General features: G+C 41.1%; 1 protein-coding gene across 3 annotated transcripts; it reads left to right on the top strand.

The window, feature by feature from the left end:
• The first annotated feature begins 1,410 nt into the window (after nt 1-1,410).
• Nucleotides 1,411-10,957, top strand: fbxo15 (F-box protein 15). Of its 3 annotated transcripts, none has more exons than XM_034572889.1 (10): nt 1,411-1,544; nt 3,144-3,222; nt 4,493-4,597; nt 5,061-5,279; nt 6,921-7,124; nt 7,221-7,350; nt 7,768-7,850; nt 8,560-8,705; nt 9,761-9,879; nt 10,241-10,957. In XM_034572889.1, the coding sequence occupies exons 1-10, from the start codon at nt 1,439-1,441 to the stop codon at nt 10,508-10,510; spliced, it is 1,461 nt and encodes a 486-aa protein (XP_034428780.1). In that variant the 5' UTR covers nt 1,411-1,438; the 3' UTR covers nt 10,511-10,957. The 3 variants fall into 3 exon arrangements, with proteins under 3 accessions (XP_034428780.1, XP_034428781.1, XP_034428782.1); XM_034572890.1 differs by lacking the exon at nt 1,411-1,544 and adding an exon at nt 2,739-2,836 and having other exon boundaries at nt 10,241-10,954; XM_034572891.1 differs by lacking the exon at nt 1,411-1,544 and adding an exon at nt 2,740-2,768 and having other exon boundaries at nt 10,241-10,954.
• Nucleotides 10,958-13,083: the final 2,126 nt, after the last annotated feature.

The following is a 13,083-nucleotide window of genomic DNA, read 5'->3' as shown; positions in this document are numbered from 1 at the left end:
ACCAATCAGAAACCCCTGTATTTATTAGTTTAAAAAAACAATATATATATTAAAAAAATGTAAATAGTCAGATAAACAAGTGAGATCTGTGAAAATAATTTTTATGATGATAAATTTCTCAGCTTGTGCTTGGGGCCTACACATTCATAAGAAACTGAATAAAGCCGCGTGTCTTCAAATGAAAGACAAGTCAAGATGCATGATGGGAAATGTAGAACCCTTTCATTTCTTTCTAACGTTATATATCAGTGTTCTTTTTATATCCTGCCTTGTGTTTCTTTGGCCTATATATATTTTCTAAATGCCTTTTCGAGTTATGAATGATTTGAATTGCTGTGTTGTTGAACGGTTCAGAGGAAATAAACTCGTCTCGCTTCAGAGAGTCGACGCACACCACAAACTGAAAGTCAGCATGTTTCATCGTCTGCTGCTTTGATTTTTGACAATTTTGTTTTTAAAGCCCCTCCTGTGAGCCCCCCCACCTTATAGAAAGTGCAGTACTACATCACTGGTGTGGCCCTTTAATTCAACAGCTTTCAAATCACAGCTCGACTCCCCTGAAAGCTGTTCTGGTTATTAAAAGACAGTGAAGAAACAGAGGTTATCATTTTTTTCCCCAACCAAACACCCTCCTACAAGATAGAACATATTCAGGGGACCCCCGCATTTATGTTCCTTAGTTTTTTTTTACATTTCTACTGATCTTCATGAAAGGACAACACAAGAGAAACACCATATAGAGACATTTATTTAGTTTGTTTTCATGGTATTCCATGATATTGTGCCGCAGACCTCCACTTTAAAACGACTAAGAAGAAGAAGAAGAAGAAGAAGAAGAAGAAGAATATTACAACTTTATTTCTATTGTAATTATCCAAACAAGGTTGAAATGTGCTTTACGAAATACAACAAAAGACTATAAAACAAATAGATTGGATGGACAGACAGCATAAATGCTAAAAGCCTGTGAAACACCTTCTTCCGGTCTTGTTTTGAAAGTGCCACCTCTAGCCGGAAAACAAGTTTCTGCTCGTGTCAGGAACTTGATATGGTATCACCATGGTGACAGGACGCGGGCAGTTTAATACATCAGGGTATTCACGGTGATTCTTTGACGTAAAAGCAGCGTTTGTGTTTATCTAACGTCGTCGCGTTCGTAGCGTAAGTTAACTGTAGGAGCTATTTCATTAGTTTGATATATTGAAGTTAGATATTGGATTCACAACAAAGGTAGAAGGTGGGTTAATGGGGGGGCACCCGGAAGGGAAGTACAACCCAACTAGACTGGTGCCTCAGTTGAGTTAATTTTGACAGAAACATCTTTTGGAAAAATAGACACTACATAATGTAAACAAACCTTCATTTGGATCAAAGTATAAAAAACATCCTTTGAATCAAAGTACAAAAAAACACCCTCGGGAACGAAGAACTTTGGACGATGAAAACTGGAAAAAAGGAACATTTGTTGGATTCTGTGGATTTCACCACCTTGGATACGCACCTCACCAAACGGAAACCCGGCGCATGGAGCGCGCAGCGACGTGGTACGTGCATTGGACAAATGGACACAGTGACTGTAAAGCTGTATCGGGAAACTGCACAACGATTGGAGTTGAATTGTATCGGCCCTGTTTGTCGGATTTGCTCTGCTGGTCTGAGTTGCTGCTGCGGTGCTGGTTCTACTGGTGCGAGACGCCACGGGACGATCGTGATTGTCTGATCCCGCTGTGCAGAAATAAGTTGCGGACCTTGAATGAAACATTGTTTACAACCGCTCTTGCACTTGACTTCCGGTCGTGATATTGATACATTTAAAGCGGTGAACTTTAAAACAGAGGGCCACGTGTCAATGCCATCAGAAAAAAGAGACATCAAACTCACTGCCAAGGGTCTGGCCAACCACAAGAAACACTAAATGCTGGTAAAGAATTACTGACGTACAATGTGTAATTTCATCAAGTGCTATTAGGAAGCAAGAAATGAGCATTAATCTTTCTTAAACTTACCCATACCCCAGGATGAAGTTGAAAAAACAGAAGCAGTGGTTTCACACTAAAATAACTACAGTGATTATACAGAAAGGGGTGAACAGATGGCTTACTGATGCTGGTCAACCTAATATTAAGAGTTCTGAACAGGATGATGTCTTAAGTGGGACAGACTCGGAGGAAGTTGGACCTGGGGATAGTGTTTCCAATGTCTCTCACGCTCTAGATCAAGCCACGTAAAAGCTTTATCTCAATTATCAGGTCGTTCTTTAACATCCTCTGCACGTATCAAGGCTGAAGCTGAAAAGGCAGTTCTTATGGAACACATTGCAGCGCTGAAGAAAGGACATTTAATAGAGGCACAAGTGGAACAACTGAGAAAGGAAAAGGAAAGATTGGCATTGGAAACAGAGATGGCAGCTGCTAATGCTAAAACCCATGTATTGGAAGCCAATGCATCAAGGACTGGCTCTAGAGTGTCAGATGGAATGCGCTCTTATTTTGAAAAGGCTAACGCTCCAACCACCAGTAATCTCAATCCTGCTGTATCTGTCTACATTCCTGAAAAAGAGACAAAATGACTTTACTACTTTAATGGTCCAACAAAGTCTCTCATCTTCTCTTCCACCAAGAGGCATTCCAGTATTTAATGGAGAGGATCTCTTCAGTACCAAGCTTTTATCAGAGCTTTTACAAAATGGAGCAGAGGCAAAGACAAACAACTTTGGCGACTGCCTGCACTTTCTGGAACAATACACCAGTGGTCAGCCACGAGATATAGTGCGCAGCTGCCAACATTTTCCTTCCAATCTGGGATAGAAGAGCTAAAATTCTTCTTCAAGATCAAGGTGTGTTAATGAGGGGGGGGGGGGGGGGGCACCAGGAAGGGAACGTTTTTTTTTATTTACCAGAGCACAAGGAGAAGCACATGTATATCTTTGTTTTTGAACGGGAAAATAAATCTACCCAACCGTGAATTCAGCGTGGACATTGGACTTCTTTAATAGCCTGAGTACAACCCAACTAGGCTGGTGCCTCAGTGGCTTTTTGTTAAGTTTATTTTCACAGAAACATCTTTTGGACAAAGAGACACTACATTAACATTCAACTCTGTGGTATTAACGTCTAAAAACTAACGTCAGACTAACGTTTCAGGGCCGTTGAATGTACGTAGAGATGGAAACAGTGAAATGACAGCGAGGACTATGAGAGGAGCCGACTGCCATTTACAGAGGTAATCTATTTTTATGATTTATTAAATCCTCTGCATGTTCGAATTGATCTGATTCTCATAACCCAACAAAGCTGCTCGTTTCCATCTCTTTGTCTGCTGTGAAACAGTGAAGTGTATTTAAGTTGTTCTATTTCCTAATGAAAAATAAACTTCAAGTGCTTCGGCACACGACACCAGATAGATTTTACAATTTAGTAATAACGAGCACCAACAGTCCCATTACGAAGCCACATTTAAATTCACTCGATTTTTATTTTGATCCGCATTAAATTATACGCACACGTCTATTTCTGTCCTGTTTTCCTTTTGTCCCTGCTGACACAGGTAAAGCGTCCTTAGGTCTCTTGCAAGGCGCTATATGAATTCAAGTTATTGTTATTATTATAAATGTCAGTCCCCTAAATACGGCTGTTTTTTCATCAAGATTCATGAATTATTCTCTGACAAAATGTTGGAGAGAAAAAAAGCCTGATTTCACAATGAAAGTGGAAAAAATGTGGATCCACACCAAAAGTTATTGGGTTCTTTTCTCATCCTTCCACTAAGTTACATACTTATCCATCTAGTAGTTTTTGCCTGATCCTGCTAACTAACAGACAAAACCCCCTAACCTGTATCAACTTGTCTAATATCCCAAATATCCAGTTATTATCTTATTCATCTAAGATAAAGCATTGCTGACTTTAGTTAAGGGCTGGACAATATGGCAAAAAACTGCTATTAAGATTTGTTTCATATTTTAGGACTCCTGAGTGAAGGTTGTGTTTTTAAACTGTTCTTTATGAGCAGGGGGATACAATCACTTGACAAACAGCAAAACATTTTATAAATCTGAGGAACAACATTAAAACCATATATATATATATTTGTTTTACTTTTGTTCTATTGCTATTGATGAAAGTTATATTGTGATAACGATTGTTATTGTTTTATTGCTCAGCCCGGCTTATAGTTTTCCCACAGATGAGTGCTTCTCGCTCTGATTGCTTGTGGACATTTTAGTTCTCACTCATGATTTAATTCATCACTTGGTTTATAATTATCATATGTATATATATATATTGTTTTAAATAAAAACATCTACATGGGTCATTTCCTTTTTGTTGGCAGGAGTGCATGATTTGACTAATAAGTAGCCTCTCAAAAGCACATTGCTCCCACACACATGGTGCGTCTGAACAAATGTCCGCTGAGCAACAGGTGTCATGAAAACACTGCTGCCACTTCCTTGTTCTGATCTCTAATTACCTTCTTTTTTTTTTTCTCGCAGACTGCCACCTGAGATACTGACTGAGATTCTGTCGTACCTGGACGCCGCTGCTCTTTTCAGCATCAGCTACGTCAATAAGCTCTTCTACCAGCTTGCCAGCGATAAGTGAGTGTCCGCCAAATCTTGTTCTTGCAAGTCAGGGAATATCTGAACACTTGAACAGCACAATTATTTATTCATTAAAGATTCATGCCTTGATAATCTTTCTTAATTAATTGGTTAATTGTTGCTCACAAAATAGTGTCAAAACGACAATATCAGAACACAAATTCTGTCTAAATACCAGAGGTCAAATTGCTATAATTGAAGACAAAGCAAATAATCACATTTGATGATTGATCTTTTTTTTTGTTGAACGATTCAATGATGATCAAAAATGTTTTCCCCCATCCACAAATCAGTTGATCAACAAATGTAATGTGCATCTCTTAAGGTCTATTTTCGGTCTGAGTCTGAATGTTTCAACTTGTTGTAAGGCGACATTTGCGTAAATAGTCCAATCATTTGTGTCTTAACCGCCTTGTGTTATTCTCTCTCAACTCTCTGCCTTCCAATGCCCCTAATGCAGTGCCCTGTGGCGTATGATATGCATATCAGAGTTCCAAAAGTGGAAACGTAAGTGCATTGTTGAGCTGCTGCAGATGAGACTGCAGGAGCGTGCCTCCGGCTACTGGAAGCGGCTGTTCTTTGAGGCGGTCGTCAAACGTGACACAAACAAGTTGAAGAGAAACCTCGGACACATCGACTGCTACACCGGGCTGCCCTCTCGAACAGAGCGGGTTCTCAGGTAAGAGATGGAGCGATAGGAAATCCCACTTCTGAGAACCACTTAGATGAAGGACCTGATGTGTATGATTTGCTTAATGTACCAGATACTTGATTTCACTCGCCAGACACTCTGACAAGTGCTGCTTGTCGCTTATACCATGTGTTTGAACATCTTATAGCTACTGAGGTGAGAAAAGGGTTTCGTTATTTCGGTGGGAATCCTCGTGTATATACAGTTTTATACACAGCTTGCTGCTTCAGTTAAATGGAAGCGTCTTGATCATCGTGTGTGTAACATATACCTGCTCTCTGTTTGCGTCGTCTTGCTGTTGTACAATTGGAAGCCGCTTTGTGCCCCCCCCTCCCTGCACTGTTTGTGGTTTGCAGACAGCAAAACTTTGGAGATCCCTCCCTTACATGGCAGTTCGAGGGTAGAGACGAGAGGATAGTCGAATCCGCTGGCAATCACAACAGAGTTTGTTTTTCATATTGCACTTAATAACACTTTCTTATTAAAGGTGAGAGTGGAGGTCTCTGTCTAAATGTGATGCTTGCTCAGGGGGATGCAGGCGCGCAGGGGAACGCTCCCTCACCGCCTCCGCCGCAGAAACCGATGCTGTGTTTTTATAACCTCTGATTAGAGGCTGTGCAGCACTCAATTTTGAGTTCTGTGGCAGTCACTGTGGTACAGAGGGGAAGTGGAAATAATTGTGTTCCTTGCAGAGGCTGTCGGAATTGTTGAAATAAATTACTTAGACCCCAACCCCTCTTCCACAACACACACATGCACGCCAGCACCACTTCCTCCTTCCTCCCACCTCCCACCAACTCAGACAATTCCCTGTGGGGGTTTGTCTGTTAGAAACACTGAGGAGCATGCAATTTACCTTGGTAATAATCATTTCACAAGACATCACACATACAGACAATGCAGAGTGAAATCCCCCGGGTCATCCGGGGCCTCCTGGGCTGCTCCAGTTTTAAGCTTTGTTCCTCCACTTAATTGATATTGGATGGTGTCTCAGCAAGACACTGGCTGCATCACAGTGGGGGCAGCCCTGAATCACAGTTTAGACAGAATTGGATCAAGAGCTTTATCACAGCAGCCACAGTTTCATTTCATTCGTCGCATATCATTTCATTAGCGAGAACAGTTTAACTGCGCACATACTACTCCCTGCATCTGTCAAAAGGAATGTAACAGCCATTAAAGTCATAGTTTGCAAGATTTAAAGAGCAAGGAGCAGCTTTACCCAACGCTGCCCAATTATTTGCATTGTATTAACTTCAAATAAATGTATTGATGAAGAGCTCACTGGCGTCTTCCTGCAGCTATTCAGGAATATTTAGTGAGCTATTTTCATTTTATAAAGTAAAGAGCCTGTTAATTCTAGCTTTTTATGTGTTTGAACGAGCGGCTAACCCCCCGGTCACTGTCACACTATAGCCATACAGCCATCCATCTACACCGCTTGTCCTTCCAGTGCTGCAGGGGGAGCTGGAGCCAATCCCATCTGATGTTGCACTGGAGGGAGGAAGCTGGGAGGAACAGGGAGAACGTTGCAAACTCCACACAGAAAGACCCCGGCCGAACCAAGACTCAAACAGGGAACTTTCTTGCTGTGTGGCATCAGTGCTAATTTGTCATATCTCATTCCAGAAACTTGCACGTCACCTGGGAACTGACGGTGTCTGATGACACAGGGAATGAGTTCACACTTGAGCTCATCAGGTCCGAGTTCTGTGATACGTCTGTGTGTCTGAGCTGGAGCGGAGGAAGCCGCCTGCCCAGCTACCAGCACATTTCCACCCTTCAGCTCCACGGTGTCAGTAGGATGACCCACAGCTGCTCCCACCTAAAGAAGTAAGAGAGGAGGTGTCCATCTCCACTCCCTCTGTTTCTCTCCATCCGTCGGTTTCTACTTGTCTCTCATCGTTTTTTTTGTGCTTGCTCTGTCAGTCCTGGCGAGAGGTCCCTCATGTCCAAGGTTGACATGCAGGCTTTAACTCAAAGCACGCAGGTCATCGGTCAGGACAGACTGGTTAAACTGAAGCTGCTACAGCCTGGAATCATCATCGGTACCTGGAAGGTAAATAGTTTAGAGGCATTTGTCCATAATTTGAATGATTATACGTTGGCCTAAAGTAGCTGGAAAAGTAATATTGATACATTTTTAAGCATTCACGCAGATGGTGGCCGGAGGCATTTTTGGTCCATCCGTATACATACGTACATCCATCCGTCCGTCTCATCCCTGTGAACACGATATCTTAAGAACCTTGGTCTTGGTCAAAGGTCAAGGTCACTGTGACCTTACAGAACACGTTTTTTTGGTCTTGTGAACTAAATAGCTCAGAGATACCTGAAGGGAATTTCTTCAAATTTTGACCAGTTGTAACTTTGACTCAAAGATGAACTGATTTTAGATTTCAGTGATCAACAACTCTAGTTCAATCTCATAATGTGAAGAACTGAAGAGGAATCTAAGCGATGGCTCTCTCCACAGGACCAGCGCACTGTCGCCTTCATCATGTTCACCCTTCACGTCCACCGGCTCGTGGAGAGAAGCATCCAGGGCTCTTCGTTTTGGTAGGCTGCACGTGAACAGGCACCTCTTATTCACATGCTGACGCCGGGTGCAGCATATCACCATCACTTGGTTAGGGCTCAAATTTATAGAACTTGATAACCGACAGGATTCATTTGATGCTCCTGGTGTGACCTATCTGTAGAGCACTGCAGGGTGAGAGTTGAAGCACCAGCATCAGTGCCAGCTGAATTCCAACGGCACAGAAGGATAATGTAACTGCGCCACATATTAATATGAAGACGTTTATTCTCGTCAAATGTCAGGACGACTCACAGCAGGGGTATTTACAGTCTTTTTGGACACAGTGAAGCAGTTGAAACTTGGTCAGGCCACAAGTTAACATTATTTATTAAACTTTCATGAGCCACTGGGCCAAACCACACAGGGGTCACATTTTTATTTTTCCCTGCAAATGAAAACAAAGATTAAATCAAGTTATTTGGTATTTCACATTCATCTGAGAGCAGAGACTGCATGGTTCCATAAAACCTCCACGCCCATGTGAGTCTTGCACTTCAATGTGTGGACATGGCCCCCTCTTCTGGTTTCTTTTGGGAACACAATGCAGTTACACAGTATGATCGCGGCCCACAAAGGAAATATACACTCTGAAATAAACATCCTGATCAAAAGAAAATTTCTTTCTGTATCTTCTCTTCACACCACAGTTTGAGTGTAATTGACATTTTATAATTTTTTCCCCTGCAGCCCCCATATGGCACCAGAGGTCAGACCCGCTTTTGATGACATAGACCCCGAGTATGGTCTCCATGGTTACCAACTACACATTGTTCTCCACAACACCATCTGCAAGCTCATGTCTAGAAGCTTCGGCCGGCTCTCCTGCCATAGAGGTAATCCATTTATATATATATATATATATGCATGTACCGAGTCACATTGTGAGATGATGCAGAGACAATATAAGGTATCTGGTGTACTGTGGATATTTAAAAACTAATAATTAAGTTACGATAATATAGAATCAGTTTGATGTATCTTGTCTGTGTAAAAGTTTTTTCCTTGACTAAAATTACTACATGTTTATAGTTGTAACACATCCATAGCTACAAGTCCAGCACTGACAGATCTAAGGCCACTTACAGAGTTTAGACCTAGTGTTGTGGTTCTGCCCACGTGTTGTAGTTTTAAAGAGACAGTCGTGGAACTTTTGAAACTTTAGATTTTTATTTTGACTTTAATTTTTGCAAACCTTCGTGTTGGACTGGTGGTATTTTAATAATCAGTTTGGACTTATCTCCTTATTTGGATTTATATTTTTGTTTGCACTTGGAGTTCATTATTTCCTATTTTACTTTGAAACTTCTTTCCTGTGTCTACCTCTCACCTAACTTCCTGTGTCTGTCTGGATTCCTTGATGATTGTCTGCACCTGCTCTGTGTCACAAGTAGAATTAATTTCTTCCTGCTTACTTTTGTGTATGTAGCCCCTGTGCTCCTCCCTCTCCCCCTCTCCTCCATAAATTCGTCTTTTTACGTCCCTGGATTTTCCCTGTGAGTTAAACTCAGTGGTTTGTTTTCCTTTTGCTCTCTGTAGTTTTTTACTTTGAAGCTATTTGTTTCGCGACGGATCCAAATGTTTATTTTTCCCTTTTTTAAACTTGGTGATTCGTTGATTTCTCAGAGAATAATTCACGGACCTTGATGATAAAAAAACCAGAATATTTATGGGACTGATATTAATTATTGTGCATAATCTGGTGCAGATCCAAATAAAAATCTGGATCGAGTGTCGTTCTAGTTGCAACTTTTTTCTTTTCAACTATTTAATAGCCATGATCTTTAATATTTTTTTTACGTGATACTTTCAGATTTTGTCTCATAAAAGATTATCTAAACTGTACACTAATATATAGACTCACTGATTGTGTGTCGTTTTCTTTTTCCAGGTCAGATCAGGGACGGACTGATCCAGCTCACCGCCATCAGCAGGACAAGCTCACACCCTCCTCTGTCAGGCAGCATCACCCTGCCCTGGAAGTGTGAGGCCCTGCAGGGCTCAGCAGAGGTACTGCAGCCACACCCTCCCACTGTGTTGTTACTGGAGAAAAGGAACGCGTGACCTAAGTTTGCTGCTAACCCAAAAAAGACTACTTTAGATTTACAACCCATAGTGGGGCCAGGATCCCTCCATTGGTTCTCTTAGATAAGAAGAATGAAGTTGAAATATCTCATTTTATTATATTTTTTATTAATTATTGGCAGTTTTGACTCGGTGTAATAGATTTGTTCCTGACCTGGATTGATATTTTTACAAGAAGTTGACATAATTTACTGCACATGGTAATGAAACCTCAGCGAAACCACACCAGTTCACATACTGTAGAAAACAGGTCTTAAAGCATTTTTAATTTTCCTCTTCCTGGCAGAACTGCTGCATCATGAGTCTGACTCTACTGGATGAATTCAAGAACCCTTTCTGGTGTGTCAGCTCTCCTGTTTCCGTGGAGCTGGGAAAGACGTCTAGTGGCTCCTTCGACTACGATGGCGAGCACTTCCTGATCCACTATCTGGACGCAGACGGTCAGGTGAAGATGACACTCGCCTGGGTGGAGGAGCAGAAGCAGTTTGTCGTCGTCAGTTTAGTGGTCTATGTGAGTGTTTCTAAAGTCAACAAGCATTTCAGTAGAGATTACTGAACACAGGGGGTTTTCAGTCATTCCATCTGGATCCACAGTTGGATTTCCTTTGTCTTCGTTCTCTCTCTCCTGTCAAAAAATCTTTATGGAAAAACATTAAATCTATATATGATTTATCTATAACATAACATAAATTTATTTATAGGAACAATAGATGCTTTTAGTGGTGGATAAATTAAAATAAAGTTGAGCTGATACTGTCAATGTTGCAATTTATTCAAGGATTTTACAGCAGCATTCTTAAATTTGCCTTTAAATGTATTTTTAAATTGAGCCATAAAGTAATTTGAACAGCATTCAAATTAAACTTTACTTCATATTTTTGTACAAATGTTTAGTTCATCTCTCACGTTCCACTGGGTTGTGACGCATTCAATAAAAAAAGTTCAGCGTTGAAAGTATAGAGCCATTTTGTTGTTGTGTATAGTCAGTCATGTTTATCGGGGCGATAACTACGTCAGCCCTCTCTACCTCCAGTAGAATGCAAACTAGATATGTAATCAATGATCCCCTCAATATTTAAACAGAAACCCGAGCTGTGAAAGTGACGCAGGGCGTGTAGCCAAACCTTGTACTGTATTACGACTCCACTGTGACATTTAGCGACTCCAGATTAATTTTTACATGTAGTGTAAAGAGGTGTTTTATCACGACTGAAGCAAAAATGATCACACGCTTTAAATGTATAAATAGAGCGAAAGATTAGTTTGTTTTAATATGATTCACACAAATTAAGTTTTGTTTCCTCCTGTCATGGCTTTTACACCGTGGCATCAACATTAACTTAATTGCTTTGTGACACATTATACAATCACTTTTAGATGAAAATTGAGTTTAATGTCCACACCCTGGGCGAGTCTGGCCGCAGCGATAGAATTAGTGTGGGAGCGATTGCTGGAAACAGTTGCCAGGCTGCTGATGGGCCAGCACTGCTGATGGCAATAAAATAAGGCAGGGCCTCTAGATAATAGGATTTCAGAGGCTTCCCTTCCTTCTCTCAGTGAGGGTCACCTCACCTTGAAAAGATGCTTATTTTTCCAAACACATCCCCAACTGCATTGGCACTGGATCCGAAATCATTGGGGGAAGTGAGCCAGAGGGAAAAAAGTGGGGCAACAGTATGTGTGATGAATTGAATTGAGACAAAAAAAAACTGTGATGGGGAGAGACACCGTCGGAATCCCAAGGACTCCAAGAGCTGTCGTATTTTCAACCAGTCCTAGGCCTGATGATGGAAAATCTGCACAGATCTCGGAATTTCTATTTAAGAATGAACTCGTTGAACCTCAGTTGTCTACGTACAAGTTTATTACAACATATCTGTCGACAGAGGAGATTCTTGGGCTGGGTCAAGGTTGTTATTATGACCTCTGCCAAGGAGGTTATGTTGTCACTCCTGTCTGTTTGTTTGTTTGTAAACAAGATTACACAAAAACAACCAAACAGATTTCCATGCCATTTATTGGAAGGATGCGGTCTGGGTCAGGGAAGAACCCATTCAAATTATGATAAGGATCCGCATCAGGGATACTTTTTCTTTCCTTTTCTTAAACATTGCGAGATTGGGTGTTATGAAACATTTTTATAATTCATGGATCATAACAATAATAATGTAATTCATGAAAATCAGGCACACTCTATCTCAGTGTGGGACATTTTTGGTGCAGCTTGATTGAATTGAGGAGGACTGTTGGCCCTGGGCGGTGGTTTTTAGTTTTCTTAAGGATGGAATCTTAAGTTCCATGTTATCTCAATGCCAGAGACAGGATGGCGACCTCAATCACAAAACATCTAATGCATTCCAATGATGTAAGGTTTCTTGGTAAAGGTATTAAAAGATGTATGAGTCTCAAATTCCCAGACATAGACTTGAGCTTTGTCCAAACACACAAGATAAATAAGGATAAAAGATGTGAAACAATGGATTTCTGCCTCCAGCACTTACCACACTGACAAGTCACATGACACTGACCATTACCTGGACTGAACAGTGTGTACCATGTGTAACACTCGGGTTACAAGTGTATTACCACACATTTCCATCCCAGTGACCTTCATACTCCTGTTTGCTGTCACATCAAACGTTCCAAAGTGCCGATCCCTCATTCCCATTTTATTAGAAAAACCAGGAGCAGAGGGGATTGCAGGCTCGTAATGGACTCGTATAGAACATAAAGTGCAGTTATCCAGACATCGGAGTCACGGTAATGGCTAAACAAGGGATATGGATTTTTTTTTTTTCAGGGGGCAAGGACCATGGGAGCTTGATCAGAAAGCACAGTGTGAGCTAAGTGTGGTGGTGCAGAAATATTAATTTAATCCTCCTGCGGTGGTTTTCATATGAATTGCTAAAATCAAGTTACACAAGCATGCAAATTCCCCATGTTATTTGAATGCAGTTCAATAGACGCAGTTCTCCAGTAGATGGCTCTCTTTAGTAAACAATGAGAGGATCAGTAAACAGCACGGTGCTTTTTGAATTTCATCCATTCTTACAAACTGTTCGAAGGCAATTGCAGAGAAAATCTACATCAGCACATCATGAATGACTTTTCTGCGGATTATTCAGTGAA

This window comes from Hippoglossus hippoglossus, chromosome 20 (genome assembly GCF_009819705.1).
Source record: "Hippoglossus hippoglossus isolate fHipHip1 chromosome 20, fHipHip1.pri, whole genome shotgun sequence".
NCBI classification, from domain to species: Eukaryota; Metazoa; Chordata; class Actinopteri; order Pleuronectiformes; family Pleuronectidae; genus Hippoglossus; species Hippoglossus hippoglossus.
This window is presented reverse-complemented; position numbering and strand designations above follow the sequence as displayed.